This window comes from Podarcis vaucheri (genome assembly GCF_965113315.1).
Source record: "Podarcis vaucheri genome assembly, chromosome: 5".
In the NCBI taxonomy this organism is placed as follows: domain Eukaryota; kingdom Metazoa; phylum Chordata; class Lepidosauria; order Squamata; family Lacertidae; genus Podarcis; species Podarcis vaucheri.
The window spans coordinates 65,340,887-65,364,881 of NC_138763.1; the positions used below are offsets into that span (position 1 = coordinate 65,340,887).

Consider the following 23,995-nt stretch of genomic DNA (forward strand, 5'->3'; position numbering starts at 1 on the left):
TAACACCATCTGCTCTGGAAAAGCAAAAACGTATAAGATGCAAGGAACAAGCCCTCATGATTTTACATGCAGGTATCACAGTTCCACCGTACAATAACAGGCCACATCTATGCCACATAAATCCACAGTGGTGCTGCAAAGTTCTGGATCCATCGGTTTCACAGCACAGTCACGGAGTGTAAACTGAGACTAAATCACAAATTTCTGTTGAACTCTAAAAGCCTTTTAAAATTTTGTTTAGTAAGGTTTAGATAGCACTAAGAACAACTAGGTGGTTTAGGTAAAATAGTACAAAATATTAATTAAAATAGTGACAAAACAGCCTTTAAAATTTCATAATACAATTTTCAAAATTTAAATAAAAGCAAGTTTTAAAAAACAAATATGCATGATAAAATTACATGTCTGTGTAGTTTTTCATAAACAGAAAAGCTTATAGCAGGCATGGAAAACAATATAATTATGACGCTTGCCTAGTAATTATATTATTGCCTACTATTGCCTAACTCGGCTCATAATTTTGTTATGTTTTGATTGGTCCTAGTAAACTGTCATTAGGTTGTTAAAAATTCTTTGTGTCACTCCCAATGATACTTAAGAAATGCCTTTTTATAGGCCTCAAAGGTGGTCCTTTCACACCACAGAGGACAAATGGTAGCTTCCAGCAAATGAATCGCCCTAGGTGAGTCTCCTCCCTCTGCAGTTTTCCTTTCCTCACAGCAAGGAGGCAGGGAATGGGAACTGTTCACCTGGTGACTGACTGGACACGTCATATGTAAATAAGTACGCTCTCTCTCCCTAGTTTCCGCCATAAGGAATCCTGCATAGCAACCGTGTAACACCGGACTCAGGTTTCACAGCTTCAGAGTTATGTGATAGATAGGCAAGCCGAAAAGGGCCGTGGAAACTACAACTCCCAGCATGCCCTGTTGTCATTAAACTGACGGTGCTTTTACAAATCCCTAAGCATAGAGATAAACGATTAGAGCAGCAGCCAGTAGTTTCCCTATTTGGAAATTTCTATTTTTACTCCGTGAGATGACTAAAACAGAAGAGTGTCTGTCTGCAGAAGTAATGCTGCGCAGCTTCCGCACAGGACCACCGAATAACCGAGCGTTTGCTTGGGATCAAGTGTTCACACGTGCCAGTCCTGGTGTTATACACGAATATTTCCAGCAGAGATGCGTCTCCCGATTCTTTTTTCCTCTGAAATGTGAGAAATGGTCTTCTTACCGCGGCTCAGGTCCAGAGGCTGGAATGCGCTTCCCATACATACATACATTTTTTTTTTCATACAACGTAAAGACCTGTGCACAAACTCCTGCCTTTGCTCTAAACACTTTGCCACCAAATCTCAGCCTGACATTTTATTTTGTTTTAAATCTTGCCACAGGCTTTTGCCGGGCGTGGGAGGAAGAGATATCTGTATTAGACTAATGACTAATGAGGTTCGCGTCAGAAGTAGCCCAGAAGTCCTTTCTACAAAACGGGAACGGACTGCTCTTGAATTAGTGGTCTATGTTTCATTTTGATCCTTGCGTCGCCGGATCACGCAGTCAAAAACGTAAGTCCGCTTCCTGGGAGGAAATAATAAACGAAAAGAGGGAGAAAAAGTCCCGTGTTGCCCTGCGCGCCTCCTCCCTTCGCGCTGATTGGCCGAGGCGCGAAGGAGCGAGTCGTTCAAAGTAGGCGAGTGTGGAGGCGCTTTGGGCGCGCGTCTCGTTTGAGGCGGTTCTTCTTGACATTCGCCGGTCCGAAGCGCTTCTCTTTCCTCCGGGAGCCGGCGGCTCTTTTTTTCCATCTCTCGCGGGCGTTTCGGCCAGCCGGTGGAGCTCGCAAGTGCGGGGACCCCCCTCCCGCAGCCGTTAAAGACGAAACGGGACTCGAGCGGCCGCCTCCCTTCCCTTCCCTTCCTCCGCTCCGCCCGCGTCGGGGTCTTGCCTGCACCGGCCTGAACATGAGTTCAGCGGGTGGTGGGGGCAAGAAGGACGAGAAGGGCAAAAACATCCAAGTGGTGGTCAGATGCAGGTGAGCGCGGCGGCGGCGGCGGGGGGGTCCTGCAAAATAAAAACGAAAATAAATATGGGGGATTAGCTGCGGAAGCCAAATTAGGCGCCTTTCTCGATCTTGTGCATGTAAGCCTCTCTGACTTCTCACTAGGCTTGATCCCCCCGCGATGGTGTTGTTGTGGATGCTTCGGGTATCGAAGAGATCCTTTTTCTAGGCGTTGTCGGCGATGGTGAAATTCAAAGAGGTTGGGTGCTAAAGACTGCGGTCCTGGGCGCACTGGCTTGGCAGCGCAGTGGGACATCTGAATATGCATACAGGGTTCTGCTGTTGTTGAAGAAACCTCTCCCCCCCCCCCAGTGTTTTGTAGGTTTGGGCAGAAGGTTGGTAGTGGTCCTCGGGTTGGTAGCTGGTCATCTTCCCCGTGGTTGGTCCAAGTCCATCTCCTGTTGATTGCTGGCATTTTTACGGAGAATGTTCAGCCTCGGTCTGATCCAGCAGTCGGCTTACTTACATATCTTTAAACAAGAGGGTGTATATTCAGGATCAGTTATACTTTAGCTTAGCAATTACTGGATACTTTGTGGGGAGAAAGCAAGATCCTTGATCTTGCAGACAGAACCTACACATTTGCAGTTTTTATGCATTAAGTTGCGTTGGGATTTGTAGATCCTGTTTCTTCCTTGATGCATATTAATCATAATGTTGGAATAAGTTCCCAGCTCTTTTTGCTTTGTAAATTTCATATGTCAAACCTAAGGAAGGCTGATATGTGGCCAACACATGCTCCTCCGGATGTTATTAGATTCCAGCTCCTATCAGACCCAGCTAGCATAGCAGCCAAGGGGTCTTCAGCCCCCCAATAAAATATTTGATGGGCCAGCCCCCCCCCAAGACATTGCCATTCAAATGCTGTATGCACCGTGACATGTGATTGCTTATGCCGGGTGCAGCTTACCTGTTCCCTCCCCCAATATTTTATTAAAGTTGGCACCACTGCCAACTAGCAGGGTCAGTGGACAAGAATAATGGGAGCTGAAATTAAACAGCCTGCTGTAGACAGTGGTGATGACTGTCTTGCATTATCTGCTTAAAAAAGAAAAAAAAAAGCATTGTGCCTCTTTTGTTATGCCATCTTTTATTCCCTCTTTCCTCTTCCCAAGAGGTTTAAGTAGTGCATGTCAATAGAAAAGCTATCAGTTCATTAAGAACAAAGCGAAAGAGATGAGATGAGTCATTTTTTTCTAGCTTGGCATAGAAAATAAGATTCTTTTTTTAAGGTGGAGACAATCTTAAGCAATTCAGTTTCCACTATCTGATTGCTTGGGACAATTTAATTTCAAGTATAGTGTAAATATGCTTACCTATAACATTTAAATCAAATTGTATCCTTGATATTTTCTTAGTCACTTATTTCAGTCATAATACTTCTGTTGGGGGGGGGGAGGATGAGATACTGATTCATCACCTAAATGCATAGCATACTTTTTAGTTATCCTCTCTAAATAACCCTAGCAAATATGCTGTATTGAATCTCAATGGATTTAGGGCATTGGAAAACTTTCCACAATTCCAGATTTTCCAAGAATCCCACATCACTGTAGGTGATTTTCCCATTTTTATTGTGTACAATTGACATTTCTTAAACTTGTCAAAGCTAGTTCAGCAAAACCAAATTTCAGCATAAAACCTGCATCTATTGCGTTCATAATTCAGTGTTCAAGGTGTTAGTGCTGAAGGCTGCTCCCTACAAGGCGCTTTCTATCTGTCCTAGGTGGAAAGGGCCCCGGCTCACCTTGCCCTGTTTCAGGGACTCCTGGGAGACTGGAGGGTCACTGCCCTGTTGTGAATGCTGAAGAGCCCAGGCTCACTGGAACAAACTCTGGGGTTGGGGCAAATGTAAAAAATGCTTTCAAATCTTTTAAATAGTTTTTTAATTTATCTTGTTTTAAATTTTGGTTTTATGGTCTACTTTTTGCTCTGTTGGGGGTGGGATTAATGTTTTGTTGGGCCTGGGAATTAATTTAATTTTTAGTATAACTGAATTGTTTTTTGTTTTATTTTTTAATTAGTTTCTATTTTATATAGTTTGTATTCTGTTCTTAAGCGGGGAGGGTCAGGGTTACGTAACACCGGTCCTGAAAGACCTACATTGGCTCCCAGTACATTTCTGAGCACAATTCAGAGTGTTGGTGCTGACCTTTAAAGCCTTAAACGGCCTCTGTCCAGTATACCTGAAGGATCATCTCCACCCCCATTCAGCCCGGATACTGAGGTCTAGCTCCAAGGGCCTTCTCAGTAGTGGCACCCACCCTGTGGGATGCCCTCCCATCAGATGTCAAGGAGATAAAGAGCAACACAACTTTTAGAAGACATCTGAAAGTAGCATATCCACTGTCTACAATCTTGTCAGCCTTGTGTTTGCTTGGAGCTAGACTAGTGCATATGCAATTTGAGATCAACTCTTACCTTTTTTTAAGGCCCTTCAATGCAGCTGAGCGCAAATCTAACTCCTATTCTGTGGTGGAGTGTGAAAATGGAAAGAAAGAAATTTCAGTTCGCACTGGAGGGGTGATGGATAAAACAACAAAGAAAACGTACACATTTGATATGGTAAGTATCACTATTTGGTTGGCTTCCTAGCATGTCTTAGCTATCTTATCAGTTTTGAGAATTTAGGGCAGGAATCATAGCTCAGAATAGAGCATATTCTTGGTATGCAGAAGAGTCCAGGTTTGATCCCTGACATTGGGATAAGGTACAACTGGTTAGACAGTCCTTTTGCCTTAAGACCCTAAGGATTTATTTCCAATCTAAATAGATACTGCACAAGATAATACTAGGACCAGGTGGACATATCTGATTTGAACATAATGTAACAATTTGATTTAGTGTTGCCTACCTTGGCCCTTGTGTGTTTCCCATCTGTTCTACTCTACTGGTACAGCTGTGAAAAGGAGATCAGAAGCTTTTTTCCCATTTTTAAACTATGAAACTGAAGTTAGTCTTGACGGTGGTATAGGGAACCAAGCCAGAACCATAAACTTTAGTTTGAAGTTGGCTGCTTTCTCTAAACTATAGTTAAGACTCATGATTTATTGGGGTTCAGACATGATCATAAACCACACTTAGTGAAAAATGGAGGCAACAGTTTCCAGCACAGTTGCACCAGAGGAAGAAAATGCGAGAAGCATATGAGGCTGATGCTCGTTCACAGAACACTGAGCCCTAAGTGAGCGTCATGTCTGAATGAGCATACTTCTTGAGCTAGTATGCGGCACTTTCTGTTGTGGAATAATATAAATTGACCTAGCTTTACAAATTATTTGCAAATACTATATGGATAGGAAGTGGTTTGTTTTTTAAAAAAGTCTTTTACACTGGGAAGAATTAAGAGGTAGGTGGGAGTGGCAAGTCTCTTGTCATGTAACAGGTAACTTACCTGATCAGCCTTATTTAAGTTGCCTATAGAACATGAAATGTCCATAGAAAATGGGTATTTATTTCAGATTTGTGGGGGAGAGGATGGCTTCCTAGCACAACCTTGTAAGCAAGCCCAAAAAGTGCTTAGCCTACCTGGACTGCAGGAAGAGGGATGACTCACTCCATCTCCCTTCTACCAGCATACTTACTGAATGTGGAACAAAAGTATTTCCTCCCACTCCCTTCCCCAATGCCTACCATAGAAAGCAAGAGGACAGATGAGTGATCTGTTCCCCCTTCACCAGCTTGCTCACATGTCTGCATGGAATTACTGGTAGACAGTGCCTACATATTAAAGGTTAAGTACAAAACCTCAGCTTTATTTTAGAAAAGTCCTAGATTCTCCAAAACACCCATTTCCTTGAAAACCTTTGATTTGGCCGACATCTTTCCTAAACAATGGGTGCTTACCACCAAACTCATTTAAAACAATCTTTAATAAGGAAAAGTTCCTTTTATTACTTTTCTTTCACATCTTTCCTTCAGGTAACTCAAGGTTGTGACTGGCCCAATGTCACCCAGTGGGTTTTATGGCTGAGGGGATTATAATCCTGGTCTTCCCAAGTGCTAGTTCAACACTAACTACTACACCACCAGTTACAGATAGTGTATCTGAAGAAGTGTGCATGCACACGAAAGCTCATACCAAGAACTAACTTAGTTGGTCTTTAAGGTGCTACTGGAAGGATTTTTTTTTATTTTTACTACACCACCACACTGACTGCTACACCACAAAAATTTCTCTTGATTGGAAAACAATTGGAACTTCTACCACTCTTCTTGGGGGGAAGCAGGTGCAAATGGCATGAGATGACAGGCTGGGAGATGAGAATCTGTAGCTAAATCAGAATATAATTCTGACACTGGTGAAATTATGTGGCAAGTTGGAGAGTTCCTGTTTCATAACTGAAAAACATGTAGCAATGATGCCTTGTATGAACTCTGCAGGTTTTTGGAGCTCAGGCTAAACAAATTGATGTGTACCGGAGTGTTGTGTGCCCGATTTTGAATGAAGTTCTTTTGGGTTACAACTGTACAGTGTTTGCGTGAGTATCATATTTATTTTTCTTCTAACTCCATCTATATCTATGTTCTTGAAGTTAACATTCCAAATTCCTTTGTACAGCTATGGTCAAACAGGAACAGGAAAGACCTTCACTATGGAAGGGGAGAGATCACCTAATGAAGAATACACATGGGAAGAGGTAAAATATGAGGAATTAACAAAACAGCAGAATCGTATGCATGTTTATTTGGAAGGAAGTCTTCCTGGAAAATACACACACCCCCCTCTCCAAGTGGTGCAAGATTCTAGGCACTTATGTTTCCGTTTGGAATGAGGCATAGTGGAGACTGGTGATACATGGTTTATTTACACATACAGGAACCTGAGGGGTTCCTAGCATTACCACCCAAATAAAGTCTTGCTTCTCTCATAGCCACAGTTTTGGATTCCAACAAAAATCAAACATTGCTCTGACTCTCTTGCTTTAGGTCTAGGTCACATCACTGCAATTCAACTCTAAACTCAGGCCTTTTGTCTTTCTAATTAACCAGGGAAGGAGGCACACACATTTGCCCTCTGACACAGCCACTCCCTTTGTTCCCTTAACAGGTCATACTTAGCAGGCCATTACCAGGCTGGCCTGGCTATTCCAGCAATTGAATTGTAATGGATCCAGGAATTGGATGTGGGGCTCAGGAATATAGCCTAACCACCTCAAACTCATAACATTATTTTCACTGTCTCCAGCATAAAACCATATATAATGGATTGTATTGGACACACTTGCATTTTAAAGGTGTATGCTCATGCTAGCATTCTTGTGTCAGCTTCCTAAACTCCAAAAAAGAAAACCAGTTAATGCTGGTATGCTATGTTTCTTTACTTTTAATTATAGGATCCATTAGCTGGTATAATTCCCCGTACACTGCATCAAATATTTGAAAAGCTTGCTGAAAGTGGTACAGAATTTTCTGTGAAAGTATCTCTGTTGGAAATCTACAACGAGGAGCTCTTTGATCTATTGAATCCCTCTCCAGATGTTGGGGAAAAGCTGCAGATGTTTGATGACCCACGTAACAAGGTAAAAAAACCCACCCACCCACCCCCCATTTGGCTTCTCCTGAAGGCTGTGGGATTTTAAATTACTTGCTAACCTAGCATTTTGTTGTGACAGAGAGGTGTCATAATCAAGGGTTTGGAAGAGATAACAGTGCATAACAAGGATGAAGTTTATCAGATTTTAGAAAGGGGAGCAGCAAAAAGAACCACTGCAGCTACTTTAATGAACCAGTATTCCAGGTAAGAAACATGTCTCCATGAGAAGCATTTTGTTCGGTCATGGTATTGGTAAAGAAAAAAAGAAAAACCCCTAGCTAGCTCAGTTGGTTAGAGCATGGTTCTGATAATGCCAGGTTTGATCTTGGTATGGGACAGCAGGTCCCTTCCAACTCTACAATTCTATGATTCTAATATGTAAGAATTATATCCAATAGTTCCCTTAGGCAAGCCCCCCCCCCAATGTTTTGGATTATGAGGTCCTTGTCTGCTGCAGGATTCATTAAACACATTGCTCCAGTTACCTCCACCTTTGAAGGTTATTAATTTATAAGGTTTACCATAAGCACCCAGAGCAGGTTACAACAATATAGCATAACATTATTTATTTTATTCATTTTTATTTCATAAGTTTATGTACTCCCTTGTCATCCAAGGAAAATATATTTGATTTTGAATTCTGTGGAATGCAAATTATAACACAATAAAATTCCACATAAGAAATAAAAGAAGCAATAAAAAGACAGTTAAAAATCATAGGGCATTTAGCATAGTGTGTTGCAGTTGCTACAGTGGGAGAACAATCAAGTACTCCACTACTTAGTGTTACATCTTTCTTATTTGGTTGAGTTTTTGTAGAAAATATTAGCTCAGTGCAAGGAAGCAGTTCTGTGGGGTTTTTAGACAGGCTATATACCGAGGATTGAACCTGGGAGCGTTTGCATTAAGAATGTACTATACTATTGAGCTTACAGTCCTTCATTTTGGTTTGGTTGTCCTGTTTCTTTGGTTGTCCTGTTTCTTTGTATTTTCTCACGAGGAAGCATAAGAACTCTTTCTGAACTCAATTCTTTGAAAATTGCATTTGAATGAGGCGACAACACAAGCTCATGTCACCCTCACAAATCCAGTGTGGATCAGTGGGAGTCCGCTACTAGCCACCCAGGTTTTGGCTAGTGGGGAAAGAAGGCCCAAGCTACCTTTCGATGCAGTTTTTCCCATGACCCATAAGCCTTCTCCCTTTCCAGGTTCTATGCCCCCATAAGGGTCCCATCTAACAGTTTGAATCAGGCCTTGAACTTTCTGCCCACTTATATGGAAGAACGCATTGGAGGCAGGAAGCCAGCAGGTGGCGCCAGAGAGACCAACAGAGTACTTCCTGCAGCCCTACTTGCAATAAGAAACAAAAGGCTTTATTAATGAAGCTTTGTGAAAGAGAAGGTGCTGTACTGTAGCTGGGAGATTTACAGAGTTTGGAAAATGCAGTGGTAGAATAGTTCTGGCCTGCTGTTTGTGGCAGCACATATTCTAAGTTGAAGAAAATCTGTAAAATGAGCTAATTTACCTTCTACTTTGAGTTGACATGATGTAAGTGAATGCTGGGCCTGTGTGTGTGTGTTTAAATGTCCATTGGAATATTTATCTGAAATGCTTCACTCTATTTGCAGTCGCTCCCATTCGGTGTTCTCTGTCACGCTACACATGAAAGAAACGACAACAGATGGTGAAGAGCTTGTTAAAATTGGGAAGCTAAACTTGGTAGGTGCTCATCCTTGGGATTAACCCAAGAAGAGTTTATATTTAGGAGCAAAAAAAAAATGAGCGGTGGGGGTGCGGGACACAGTGCTGCTTTGAAAACTGAAAACTCTTACTGAATGTTTTAACAAAGTGATCTGCTTAAAATGCATGTCTTAAGAGACCATAGGTGCTAGGGCAGTGCACCAGACTTGCCCAAGGCCTGAATCCAGAGCCAAATGGAGCATATTAAGAGGGCCTCCAATGTCGGGCACAAAAACCACTCATTGCTGCAAGTTTGGTTGGATGGGCCCAGAATGATCTGTGGGTGTCAAGGAATGGGCAGGACATCAGGCAGAAAGGAGAGACAAGCAAGGTGGAAATACCATGGGGAAAGAGCCAAGACTTCTCTGGTCAGTGGCTGCATCTTCATGGGAGAAGGTAGACTGAATGTCGCAGCTCTCCTTCTGCCTGACACCCCTCAGGATCCATGCCACACAGCTGTTGAGCAGCGGCATCAATTTTGTGGCATGTGGATGCTGCTGCACAGAACTGGATGTGCCAGCTGGTAAGCAGAAGGTGTTCTCTTGTGTGTTGCCATTGCATCCCTTGGCTCTAGTTTGAAACCTATTTTAAATTTGTGTTAAAATTGGGTCTTAAAACCATTAGTCCTGCCCCTGGAATTGTTTTGGGGGCAGATCCAGGGTGGGTGACCCCTAGGGCAGAAGAAGGCAGATTAGGGATCTGCACGCACACCTAGCAGATAGGCATGTAGCACAGGAGAGTTTGGCTCATCACAAAAAGTAGGTCACACTTTACCTACTTGTGTTGGCTTATTATAAAATTTGAAAGTAAGGTCTCACCTATGACTGTCACAGCTTATTAACCTAGACACGGTATTGCTTCCAGGTTGATTTGGCAGGAAGTGAGAATATTGGTCGTTCTGGAGCAGTTGACAAAAGAGCTCGTGAAGCCGGAACTATCAACCAGTCCCTGTTGACTCTGGGAAGAGTCATTACCGCACTTGTTGAAAGAACCCCTCACGTTCCATACAGAGAGTCTAAGCTCACTAGAATCCTGCAGGACTCCCTTGGAGGGCGCACAAAAACTTCCATAATTGCTACCGTTTCTCCAGCATCGAGCAATCTGGAGGTAAGGTTCTTGCCTTCAAACTCTGTTAGTGGCTGAAAAGTACCTTGTTTCAAAGATAACTTGAGTGATTGGGTGGCCTTCCAAGACTTCATCACTGGACTCCTAACCTATTCCAGGGAGACTCTGTGTATGCTGCAGGGTACGGGTTAGGGCATGCTAATCTAAGCCTTCCTACAACATTGTAAAACTGGCTCAGAACGTATAGATTGCTGTGGATGAAAGGAGATAGGATGCTGGTAAAGCTACAGTGTTTGGTTGATTAAAGAGCTACATTAACTTGAAAATTCTCAATTAAGTAAGGTTCCATCTCCATTGAGCAGGAGGCTTAAAAAAATTAATACAAAAAACATTAACTATCACAGAATTGTATCACTATTAGAAAATGATAATAATGATTTCTACCACCTTCTCTCTGACACAAGCAGGAATGCCTCCTCCAGGAGGATTTCGAGAAAGTTAGCCTATTAAAGCAAAAACAACAGAGTCACATGGCACCTTAAAGGCTAACAAATTTCATAATAAAATTTATATTTTTTTTAATGGTGCCACAACTCTCCTTTTTCTTCTGAGTTGGTGGTTGCTGTGACATGTGTATCATCTGTATACCAATTTTCTTTAAAATGCATGTTATTTAGACATACACAAATGTGCAGATTTTGTCAACTTGAAAACTCAAATGATTAGTCAACCATGATTTATTTTAAATGGAGTTACAGCCCTAGAGCCTGATGTAGGCAGGGCTGATTAAAGTTGGTAGGATGCACAGCAGATCAGAGTGAGAAGCCATTTCTATATACAGAAATTCAACTTTCCCCATTGGGATTGACTAGTGGAGATTGATTATATGTTTATAGGAAGACTCTTGCTGAAACAGAAAACACTTATCTGTCACTTTTATATCTTTTGTACAACAGGAAACTCTGAGTACTCTTGAATATGCCCACAGGGCTAAAAATATCATGAATAAGCCTGAAGTGAACCAGAAACTCACGAAACGGGCACTCATTAAGGTTCAGTATACTTTTATTATGTATAAGTTCTCTTCAGATCTTACCTACTGCATTGCAGGGCAGATCTAGTTCAATTAGTTGCAATGTGAGACCTCTTGAGATTGGGGTTTGCAAAGGCCAGTCAGCTTGGAGGATACGTAACAACACTGTACTGATGTTTCAACAGGAATATACGGAAGAGATTGAACGTTTGAAACGAGATCTTACTTCTGCACGAGAGAAAAATGGTGTCTACATTTCTGTGGAAAACTATGAGTGAGTACTTTGAAAACAGCAAAGCTTGGCCGCTGTGGGTTAGCATGGCATCTTCGTTTCTTCCTCTAATCATGAACTCAGGTGGTTAGTGATAATAGGATTGGTGCCAAAAGCCAAGAGGGAGGCTTCAACATGAGAGGATTTTATACAAAACCAATCTATTTTTAAAAAATTTTAAGAGTACCCCCCCCAATAGCCCAGGGAGAACAGACCATGCTCAGTAATTAATGGATATTGAGTGATGGTTAGAAAAGAAGAAATAGGAACACGTGCGAAGGAATGAAATGGAATATTATTGAGGAGGGCTCAGCTAACTAGAACCGTGAGTAAGGAGCACCAATGGTAGAAGGTGAATGCACACTGAGATGTTTTGTTTTGGGTCTTGCTTATATCCTCTAAAAATGAACTCAGGTTATTGAGTGCCAACAGGGTTGGAGCTGCAACAGTGCCATTGAGGCATCCGCACGCTCTGGTGAAACCCAAGGAATGCAGAAGAGTGAAACGCTTCTTTAAAAATTCCCAAAAATGACAGTAACGCAGTGATGACGTTCCATGGCCTTTGACAGCCACAGATTGCTGAGTGTCAGTTGGAAAAGGAAAGGGGGGCGGGGAGTATGAATCGACCACTGTGAACCCCTTTGCAGTTTGTACCTTCTTGAAGGAGCATGAAGGTGATACACTTAAAACGTTTTGTTGCAGGTTCTGCTTGACTAATATGCTGCCTAGGCAACATTCCTGTACATAATTATTTTGTTTTAAGTACCACGCTCCTATCTATATATTAGAATGCCTAAAGTACAGTATAAGTTACAGGCCCACTTGCACTTGTTTAATCTCAGAGACTTCATTGTAAATGGGCTGCTCCTATATCTTAAGAAGAAATCTGTAGCAATAATTAGTGACAGAAGAAATTAAAAATCATAATAGCATTTAAACAGGGAGTTTCCAGATATGTCTTTCTTTCCTTGCTCTTACAAATATTTAATTGTCTTGCGCAGGCAGAGTCAACTTGTTCAGTGTTCACCATGCGTATTTTTTTATTTTATTTTAGTGCTCTTAATGGGAAGTTGACAGTTCAAGAGGAACAAATTGCAGAATATATTGATAAAATTGGCGCAATGGAGGAAGAATTGAAAAGAGTAAGTTGGTAGACTGTTTTTGGTCTACGTGGTTCCTTTTGGGAGGAGTAAGGAGGGGTAATATGTTTACATCCTGAAAAAGCTTTAGAATAGCTAGATGAAAATAAAGCATCTTCACATTGACATGTTCCCATCTAACCAACAGCATTCAGCATGTCCAGGAATGAGCAATGTTGGTAAGAAAAAGGAGACAATAATGTACTTTACTCACTTGATTCAATATATTTAAAGCATTGTCAACTTTTGTTCACATGAAAGCTTTTCTGTGAGATGCAAATTAAATTTGTTGAAGCTAGTGTAACGAAGCAGTCTGACAATATCTCCATTCAGATGCAACAACAAACCATGGCTTGCTGTTCTGATAATTATTAGCAGCAAGCTTTTCCTTCCCTGGGTCCCTTCCTTCAGGTGGTCCCGCCCACCTGACAAAGTTCACCCTAGGGGGAGAGAAATAAAGAGTTGGGCCAAAGATGTTCCCCACCCCTGCTCTAACAGCTCATAGTATTTCTTTCAAGTGTTTTTTAACTGTTTTGGATTACTTTCAATTTCAGGTCACTGAGTTATTCACAGTTCATAAAAGTGAAATGGAGAAGTGCAAGACAAACCTGCAGGTTAGGGAAAAAGAGCTGGAAGACACACAGAAGCACTTGGAAACAACCAAGGTTCTTCTTGAGGAAGAAGTGTTTATAGCATCAGCTTTGGAGAACACAGAGGAAAAACTTCATGGCACTGCAATCAAGGTTAACAAAATTCACACTCCCAAGTTCCCCCCTCACTAGCACTTGAATGGGCAATACGGTTGTAACGCCATGATTATAACTTACGCTGTCAGCGCTGCATAGGTTTTCAGGCCGCTTTCAAAATCTTGAAATGCATCCCAAACCATAAGAATGATCTGTTAATGATTTGGGACAAAAGGGGAAGAGAATGGTCTACTTCTCTCATGAAGGGCATTCAGAGGGGACTGAAGCTTCAACATCCCACCCCTTCCATCTCTCCTTTTATTTTGTTTGGAAGGTCTTTTTTGTTTGCTGCTGTTTATGCACCAAGTGTGTTTTAGCACCATGCCCTGCAGCAAAAGGCACAGGGTTGCCTTGGAATGAAGCTTGGAAGTTGCTAGGAAATAGCGTGTTCCCCAGCAGGCTATCTGAACTCAATAGCTCTTTTCAACTTTCACTTCTGGACCCCAGCAATTCCATGCAGCTTGGGCCACCTCTAGTTACAACACTAGCTTTTTCATGTGTTGCATGTTGGCACTTGCTTAAAAATTGAGTGTTGGACTGCACTGCAGTCTGCCCCTGATACCCAAACACTAAACTTCTTAAACGTAGGGGTTTAATATGACTGAGAACACAATTGTGCGAGAGTCCTGACTGCATGGAAGCCATTTGTGAGCAACTGTCCATACACAGGTTTTCCTTTGGGTGCTCACACTAGATACTATCTTCTACAATTTGGAATAATTGTTTGTTTGATTTGAAGGTGGCTTAACGTTTGCGACTGGACTTAACTGTCAGGGGTCCTTTAACTTTACCTTTACCTTTTTAACATCACCTAATCTGTACTGATTTTGTAATCAGTGTGATGTGAACTGAAAACTGTCAAAACCTTTCTGCCTTAGCTGCTTAGTGCTGTTAAAGAAACAACCACAGATGTTTCGGGTCTGCATGCAAAATTGGATCGTAAAAAAGCAGTCGAACAGCATAATGAGGAAGTCCAAAGGACATTTGCAGAACACATGAATGCCTTCTTCTGCGATATGAAGAACTCCATCAATGAGAACTGTTGGAAACACCAACAAATGCTGGACTCTTACACTTCTTCGGTTGGTAAGTGCCTCAATTCATCTTTCTGTGCAGTAGTCATTCAGAAGACCTCCCTTCCCCTGAAACTGAATTTGGAGTCAGACTTGTTCCTGAAATCATGGGGAAGACTGTCCTGTTGAGAAGTGACTCACTTAAACTGTGGCGCCCATCTCTCTCTCGGTAGGTGATCTTCTGTCTGCCAATTCTTCAGCTTTTGGAGTTACTACATCAGCTATAATTTCAGCGTTCGGCTCTCTGCAGGAGATGGTTTCCACTGAAGTTTCTCTAGCTTCTGAAAAGATACTGAATCAGGAGTCTCTGACATCTCAAAATAAAAATGATCTCCGGAAACTCTTAGTAAGTATAAGTGCCGTGGGCAGTAACACTTCTAAGTAATTATTGAATTGTTTCTGTAAAATATCCTGATTGCTTGAAATGGACAGTTGTGTGGAAATGTAACTGATAATGGCTCTTTAAACCAGGGAAGGAGAAGCTCTGCAGTCAGCAAAATAAATGACGTGTAGAAGCCACTTACTGATGTTTTGAATGGTTCTCGTTCAGCCTTATTCCCAGCCATTCCCTGTTCCTTGGCAGAGTGGCATCAGGGAAGAAGCTAGGAAAGAATATAGCCAGCTGCTGTAGGGAAAAAGCTTCTGAGTTATAATAGAAAACAAATAATACAGTCATCCAGCAACTGATCTGCTGCAAATGATCTATCTACCTCATTGTGACAGGTGAGGTACTTGGTCATTGGGCATCTTGGGAGTTGCCTTAGCTCTCAAGCACAGTCTTGCTCAATCAGCTGTCACCCTTCTGTACATCCATGACCATTCTACCAGACTGTAGTATAGTTATAGTAGCCATTTCTGGAGCCAGGTTACAGCTGCCCTTGCTTTAATTTTTGAGCCAACATGGCTTTTGAACAAGAAGCCATCGGTGGTTTTGAGCTGTAACATTTCCTTTTCCACTTCCCACAACAATCAGTTTTCTTACTGAACTCAAAATGATTTAAAGTAGAAGAACTGTCTTATACCCCACAATCTACTCTTGGTTCTAGGAAGAGCACACATCAGGATTGGACCAAGCCTTGAGGAGTCTGTCACCTGTGTTGAAATTTGTTCTGAATCTGAACTCTCAAGTTCATGATAATTTGCATAAATATTCATCCCTGGCTGAAAAGGTAATTTTTGAACAGCTTCTGCCATATCCTGAACTATTGTACTCAAGTGTGTGCGAAAGTTTCTTTGATATAAAATATATATAACAGCAACATCAATAATACTTTAAGAAAGTATCTAAGCAAGGTAGTGAAATTCTTTCGTGTTGTGAATTGATGGTGCATTGTGTGTGGATGTGTACAGAGATTGTGTGGCTGGAGTAATTTTTAAAAACCCTACTACAAGTCCTAACATTGGTGTATTTCTGAACCTTGATCTATCATTTTCTTGTTTATAGATGACAGGTTATAGAGAGGAAATGACTATATTCTTCCAAGACCATTCTCTTGCTTTGAGTAAACTACAGGAGGACATTTCCCAGAAGCTGGCTCAACTTCAGCATGATTGTGAGAGCTTACAGGAAGAGGTGGTGTTGTCTAAGGTGGCCCTTAAAAAGGTATCTCTGCTTTTTGCGGCACAATAAGGAATAGGCCAAGTTAGTCTCTGCAGCAGGTTCTCAATGCAATCAGACAGAGGCAGGCAGAACTGTGACCATGGTTGATAGGCAAACTGGACTGGACAGGGTTGTTGGTTCTGGTGCCCTTCACCTTATGTTTCTAGTTGTGCATTTGCCATCCTTTAGAGGTGGGGAAAGTCAAGTTGCAGCTCTCAACTTCAGGTTCCATTTAAATGCTACAATATGCAGGAGAAGGGCTATAACACAGCCTATTTAGCCCTTTTTTGTGTTGAGCAATCCATACAAGCCACAGTTCTTTGTATGGGAACTGGAACTTTATCTGTTATTTCATAGGGTTCATTTAAGAAATAAGCACTTGTTTGTGCACCCTGCAGCTGGGGGAGGGGGTGTTTCTGTGCACTTCACTCTTGTGTGCTGTGTTCCCTCTGCACTGCCCCCCCCCCCAATTTGTAACAGGGTTAGTGTGTTCTGCAATATGGCCTAGATGCTGCTGTGTCATGAATTTCAACATGCTGCCCTTGATACCTTCCTGCACAGCAGTGTGCAGTGAAACCATGTGAGAGCCAGCTGGCTGCTCCCTATTTAGGTAGATGAAGGAGTTGAGTGTTGCGCTCCTGAATGTGCATCTGAGAGAGGGAAACAATGAGGTGTTAGCATGCATAAGAGCGTATATTCAACAAAAAGGAGACTAATAGTGCTGGAGAAGAGTGTACTTAAATATAGGTTGTTTTTTTTAAATATGCTTGTCTGCCTAATGTACAGCTTGTGTGGTGCAGCAGGTAACTGTCCCCATTCCTAATTCGCGAGCTCCTGTCGAGGGCCTGACGTTACATGCAGCAGAATATTTAAAATGTTTTGCCATGTTCATCAAAAAGTACACTGGCTTTCTTTTTATGCTGTGTCTCTAAAAACCAGTAGATTTGTGTTTTAATTCTGTGCATCTGTTCTAGGCCTCTTCCCAGCTTCTTGCTTCTCTGGGCCTCCTAGAGCAAGAAACCCAGCAGAATCTAAGTGAAGTGCTGGAGAAAGGTGAAATGGTGAAGAAGAGGATTGGGGCTGCCCAAGAAAGTATAACCTTGTAAGGAAGCTCTTCAACTTGCTTATCGCTTAAATGTCTTTTAAAGGCTACGCACACGTTCCTTAGGCTTACCCTGCAATAATTTTGCAGGTAGGCTATGTAAGGGTTCAAATTTGTGAGCCTTCTAAATGTAGAAGTCTGATTCCAAAAATCTCAAAACCTAAGCATGCTTGAATGCAGTGCCTAGTAATAACTAACTGACTTATTGTACATTTTTGGGGACTTGCATTAATTAGTTGTGACTGCTATGAACTTAGTAATGCGTAATTGTGGGAGTTGAATGAATAAAACTTAAGTTTAGGACTGCTTCCAAACTATTATCAAATGGTCTAAATTAGTTTTTGAACAATGTGGGTGCCTGACCTATTTTTGTGGTTAGTTGTCCAAAGGTTATATATTTAATAAAACATAAAATCAGAGAGCTGTTGGTAGTTGTAAGCTGTGGTGTGCCTGCTGGATGAATGAAATAAAACTTCGTGTAACAGAGTTGACGAAGGTAGTTTCTTTTGCTACATTCTTCAGCTACCCTTAAGGATACTCATTGATGCTGTCACAGTGAAGCACTGTATTTATGATTAGGCTTTGTCCTACAGAGGGCTCCCAAAATTACTAGTTACTGTATCAAGAAAGGACTGCAGCTCAGTGCTTTTGAGGACTCATTCACTATATAAATGCAGGAAAGTATCCACAGTAATAATGTGACCTGTTCAACACATAGGAAGCGATAGCCAACGCAATAAGCCTGCTGTGTGCCATGAAAAGCAAGTACAGTCATACCTTAGAAGTCAAACGAAATCTGTTCCGGAAGTCCGTTCGAAAATCGAAGCACGGCTTCTGATTGGCTGCAGGAAGCTCCTGCAGCCAATCAGAAGCTGCAGAAGCCCTGCCGGATGTTTGGCTTCCCAAAGAACATTTGAAAACCGGAATAGTCACTTTGGGGTTTGCGGCGTTTGGCAGCCAAAACGTTTGAGAACTAAGCTGTTTGAAAGCCAACGTACGACTGTACTTGGATCAAAAGTTTTAATAATCTATTACTAAATCTGTTAATACAGGCAGACTACTGGCCTTGTCAACTCTACAACTTCGCAGCACAGCAGATTAACACTGCCTCTGAATGATTTTTCACAAGAGATCAGGCAATCCAACGAAGAAAATGTTCAGATATTACTGGAATCAGCCAGCCACTGCAAGGACCTGGACAGGCTCCTGAAAGACATGTGCCAGGAAACAAATAAGTGGAGTGAAATTGCGGCTACAAAGATGGACTGCATTGTTGATCAACAGGCAGCCTTCCTCAGCACCAGAAAGGAACACCTACAAAGAATCTACAAGGTTACTTAGCATTTTACAGCCTAATGACAGACTTCCCAAAAGTACTGTACCACTTTAGGCCATGGGTGGAGAATCTCTTGGGGGTGGCGTGTTGGGTGGTCAGGGGCAGTGGTGCGCTGGGCCTCCTGTTTTTTCTTCTTGTTGTTGTGTACCTTCCTGTTTCTCCACCCCTTGCCACCCACAAAATAGGCCAAATACTGTAGGTTGCCCACTCTTGCTTTAGATGGACAAGACTGGTCTGTGGCTAGCATATATAAAACATCTTGGATTGGATAACATTTGGGTGTGAAAATTACTTGATTCTCAATCGAGAACAGTTGAAAAGCCTGGGCCTATGAGAGTTGCCCATCTTTACATGGAAGAATTCAAACACATTTTGGCCCCCTCTGCACTATACATTTAAACCAGCACCATACCACTTTAAACAGCCATGCCTTCTCCCAATGAATCTGGGGAATGTTAGCTAGTTAAGGGTGCTGGACCATCTACCCCACTCACAGAGGTATAATTCTCAGAGTGGTTTAATAGTTAATCCCTCTTCTCTGGGAACTCTGGGAATTGTAGCGGTCTCCTAACAACTCTCAGCACCCTTAGCAAACTACAGTCTTTGGGGAAAACCATGGCTGTTAAAGTGGTATAATGCTGCTTTAACTGTATAGTGCAGATGAGGCCTTCTGAGAGTTTGATCACAAGTGGCAGCACTATCAGATTTGGCCACCTGATATTGGTGAAGGCAAATGAAGTTGCAGTACCCTTGCCTTGAGCTCTGGTTGTGCCAGGATGTACAATGGAACGATCATTTCTGTGTGCAGTGTGGTGTGCTTTCAAGCACAACATAGCGCTTTTAGAAAATGTTTGCCCTCTGGCCTGATTCTGGACCAACTTTTTCTAGCCAACCTTCCTGCCGAAGCAACAGGACCTGGCTCACATGATACATTAAAGCATAGTTAAAGCAAACTAGGTGGTTCAGGATGAGCATGCAGAAGGCGGGGGCACATTGCTGAAATTGGTGTGCTTCGTTCCTTCCACACACCTGCTGCTGCTCCCTTTTGCCCCAGCCCAATTTCTGTGTCTGTTAACACCCTATACGCTGCTCCTTATAATTTGACAAAGAAGTCAGGAGATGTCTGGGCAGTGCCACTAGTGGTTTTCCAGAGTTTTAGAAGCCTTTGTAGAGGAGAACTGGCAAAGAAGAAAGCTTAAATATTTTTGCTACCTGGAAGCTAACTTGGTTTTCTGAGAACATGGACCTTTGTATGTATGAAACCAAGCTTAAGCCCTTTTTGTCCAGCATTATATTTATTAATTCCACATTTTGTAAAGAAAGTTCCTAGCATTAAGCTCATCTAGGAGTTTTCATGAATTAATTAGCAAAAAAAATAGCTGTGTATGTGTGGTGTTTAGATTTCTTACAGTGGTTAGTAGGAACCATATGATAAAAAATGAAAATGTTCACCAGTTGCTACAATTCTGGAGTGTTTTAAGACTTGCATTTTGCTTTCAGGATTTAGATGAGAATTGCAGCTCGTCAGTTGCTAAGGTCACAGACCATATTGCAGGACAAAAAGATACTGAAGCAGAAGCCCTGAAGACGCTCCTTGACAGGATGAGGAATGATAAGAATGTGCTCCTGAAGCAGAAAGAGATACTCCTTGAAGAAACCGAGGATGGGTCAACTCGCATTAATGGCTTCCTGAGGGAGGAACTTAAAGTGGATGTCCCGACAGGTATTTGGAGGGAAACGATGAGTCATGGAGAGATCCAAAAGTGTGTGGAATTTAGCAGCTTTTCTGTGCCAAAAGACGTGGTTTTAGGTGTCACTTAAACTTACTTTTCTCCTGAAGGAGCCACCCCAAAAAGGAGAGGATACCAGTACCCAGTGACAGTTGTGAAAACAGAACCTCGCGATGTCCTGCTGGAAAGATTAAGGCAAAAGCAGACAGAAGTCACAGCTACGCCCAAAGCTCCTGAAAAGGTATTTGTGGAAATTAGAAGGGAGGATGAAAGATGCTTCTTCAAATGTGTAATTCTTAATGGCAGGGACACAGAAGTACATAAATAGAAGTGAGATATCTATCTATCTAATCTATCATACTACTCTATACCTGCAGGTCTAGGGTTGGTAAGTAGCTGTAGAGCAAGGGGGCAAACCTTTTTTAAGGACCACATACCAGTGGTGGGCAGGGCTGGAGGCAAAAGTGCACACAGCAAGGAATGAAAGGTTTTCATTTGTCGTGTACTCATGAAACTAGCCTGTTACACAAACACCTCCTTCCGGCTGTGCATTTAACTTTATGACGGGGCTTCTATCTGTATTCACTGATATAGCAGGCTTACTGTTGTGTTCCCAGGATGATTTGGAGGATGAGGATGAGGAGGATATAATAGAGACCAACGGGAGCCCGCTAAGTGAAAAATCCTTCTTGGAGACAAGTGTGTGTATCAGTGGAGGAGTTCCTTTCTTCCAGGTAACTGCTGTATTTTCTGTAGAACAGGAAAATTACAAGGTTGTAACAATCTACAGTTTTGTGGGGACTAATCAGAGCTAGGAGATAGCCATAGTTCAGTATAACAAGCACACTGGAAATGTAGAAGATTAGGGACGTAGTCCTTGAACTCACTGGGACTGATTTCGGAGTAGATAGGCCTAGGACTCTGCTGTAGAAAGTCTGGCTTCTCACGAAGAGGTAAAGTGAACTTGAATGTGTACTTGCAGTTGTCCAAAACAAAAGCTGTGCAACCTTGTACCTTTGAAGCATCACACTTTCAAACCAAAGGCAGAATCTCTGCAGAATTTCTAGCAAAAATCCTTAGGCGGCATAAGCTTGTAGAAGATTTTAGATAGAATTGAATGAAGTATGGAATTTGGTACTGGGAAGAGAGTTAATCTTGAAGAGTAGCTTTTACTTTTAAAAACAAGAATCTTACCCTTATTGGCTCCAAATAAAACTTGGGCAGCTGCTAAAACCAGGCAGTGGGGCTTCAGTGCTGTGTATCTCCTTGTCCCACCCCATGACTAGCAGATGGAGAATAAATACAGGTAATGTTGCAAAACGTACAGGTCTTGGATGAATTTGGAGCAGGTTACATCCGACTGTATGTTAGGTCACCAACCCGATAAATACAGTTGTCTCGAAACAAAAGACCATACTGTCTGGTAAAGAATATAATTACGAGTTTCTTTTCCTGGGTGGTGTTGGTGTGGTTCTCTCATAGATCACTGCTGAGACTTGATAATCCACCTTAAGCGGCTGTGCCAATAAAATACCACAGAACAGAACTTTTTTGCTGATATTGCTGGTACCTACAGTTGTCTCAGAATGCAGATGAGTCTCTCTGTAAGGATGAGAAACTAAATTCAGTATTCCACCTTGACTGCAGCTTACAGTAGAGGTATCTGGCTTTTCCAGTGTTCTCATACAGATGGAAAATTAAATTTTGCAGAACGCATTAGAAAAAATGGTTAGTGGAACCCTGTTTTCCATATATTAAGGCATGGTTTGCCCAACAAGCCGAAAGAGATGGTAGGGTAGACTCCAGATGAGGAATGCAATTTTTAAAAAATGCTCCCCTACATTTCAAAGCTCCTTGCTGGTAAAAAATCAGCGTGACAGGCCCAGACCTGGACTTGAACATTTTTACACTGTGCTAGTTTTTTGTTCACTGGATTTCCCCCTCCCCCACTTTAAGAGGAGCGATCTCTTCTATCACTTCATTTTGCATTTGTTGACCCAGCTTTAAATCATCACTAAGTTGCTAGGCCAGTCTAAAATTGTGATAAGTTTACCTTTCAAAAGAGCCAAGTTTCCAGTGTCATCTTCTGTGTGGTTTTGCCAGTCAGTGAACTGTGTACCGTAGTGCGTACCGTAAATTTTAAAACATAAAGTGGAATAAATGATCAGCTGAGCTCTTTAACCCTACAGCATAAAAGGAGTATCAAAAAGGATAAAGAGAACAGATCTGCATTGATCCTGGAAAAGACCAGGGAGGAGGACAAAGGAGACCCTACTTTTTCAAAATCAAGATATCCATTTAGAGTACAGAACTAAGGATGTACAGCATTTGTCTTTGTTTCTTCAATGTTTCACGGCTTATTAGTTTGACCTCTGTATGTAGTGCTATAATGTTGGTGTCCCAAATTAGCTGTGAAGAGAGTTTGAAAATACCAGTCTCTTAATAAATGCTTTAACTCACTATTTTTGAATTTTTTTAACACCTTATTTTCTAATAAATACATGAAATGCCCAGCATCGTTAAGCTTATTTTTCTGCAAGAGGAATCAACACACATTGCTGGGTGGGAAACAGGCCTTTTGAACATGTCAAACATGTGTGCCTTATTTGTAAATTGAATTAACCTGGGTTTCTCTAACAAATGACCAAAAGCACTTTTAGTATCAAGCTTCCTTCCCAGATTGGCCTCTGCTCTGAAGGGCTTTCCCAGACTCAGGGATACTATCTTCATACACATAACACTCATTAAGTGAAGATATATGGGGATGAACTCAACAGATCTCCATCTCAGAAGAAAGCCCCAGAAGATGTTCAGCTAACCCTATTGTATCTTAAGGATCCTAGGTTCCTTGGCAGCAGTGTATAGAGTCATCAAACCCTTGAGCTCTGTCTCCTGAGGCTTACTCTACATAGCACAAGAAGGCAAGTCTTCTCCACAACTGAGACCTGAAGCTAAGCCAGGACATGTGCCTTCTACAGCAGTGCACGTGTGTGGATCTTACTGAGTTGTTCCTATGCTCCTGCTGTTAGGCAAACACTCTCCAATGGTATTAACCTATTTAGAACATTTAAGAACAATTAAAAACATCTAAAAGCATGTATGCTGCCTGTCTTTAGTATCAAGCTCCAATCACTTTTAAATTCACTCTCTCATCACCCATATTTAATCTGTTGGAATGTTCAGGGAGGCAGGAGAGGATATATTGTTTATTAATATTCCTCCTAACTTGCGCTAGCAAGTTCCTTTACTTAGCAGAGTTTCACATTCCCCTTTTAAACGCACAGCAGATAACTGGTTGCAGGCTTCTGTAAGCCTCTCACTGTTAGGTTCCTGGTAAGTTCCCTTATATCCCTCTTAAAAGAGTAATCACACCACAATATTGTGTAAGTAGTTTACTTACATTCAGTTCACAATTGGATCTCTGAGGGCAGACTTAGTTACAAAGTATATACAAGTGGCGCTATCCCATATAGGGATAATCCCAGTGTTCTCTGTTGGCTGGAAGCCAACAGAGCATCTCTAGCTAAAAACTGCTCTAACAAGGGAGGAAGTCAAAAAGTGCTGCGTGC

The 23,995-nt window shown here is 41.9% G+C and overlaps 1 protein-coding gene across 3 annotated transcripts; it reads left to right on the forward strand.

Annotated features, from left to right (window-relative positions):
• Positions 1-1,412: 1,412 nt before the first annotated feature.
• KIF11 (kinesin family member 11) lies at positions 1,413-22,935 on the forward strand. 3 transcript variants are annotated; one of them, XM_082224907.1, is made up of 22 exons: positions 1,413-1,564; positions 4,488-4,620; positions 6,439-6,536; positions 6,617-6,695; positions 7,392-7,577; positions 7,671-7,795; positions 9,220-9,310; positions 10,196-10,438; positions 11,353-11,448; positions 11,615-11,703; positions 12,755-12,842; positions 13,394-13,582; positions 14,464-14,671; positions 14,832-15,004; positions 15,705-15,827; positions 16,103-16,261; positions 17,233-17,360; positions 18,413-18,692; positions 20,197-20,419; positions 20,537-20,667; positions 21,044-21,160; positions 22,616-22,935. In XM_082224907.1, exons 2-22 carry the CDS (start codon positions 4,582-4,584, stop codon positions 22,739-22,741), a joined length of 2,991 nt encoding a protein of 996 aa, XP_082081033.1. In that variant the 5' UTR covers positions 1,413-1,564; positions 4,488-4,581; the 3' UTR covers positions 22,742-22,935. The 3 variants fall into 3 exon arrangements, with proteins under 3 accessions (XP_082081033.1, XP_082081032.1, XP_082081031.1); XM_082224906.1 differs by lacking the exon at positions 1,413-1,564 and adding an exon at positions 1,668-2,028 and having other exon boundaries at positions 20,537-20,673; positions 21,056-21,160; XM_082224905.1 differs by lacking the exon at positions 1,413-1,564 and adding an exon at positions 1,668-2,028.
• The last annotated feature ends 1,060 nt before the right edge of the window (positions 22,936-23,995 follow it).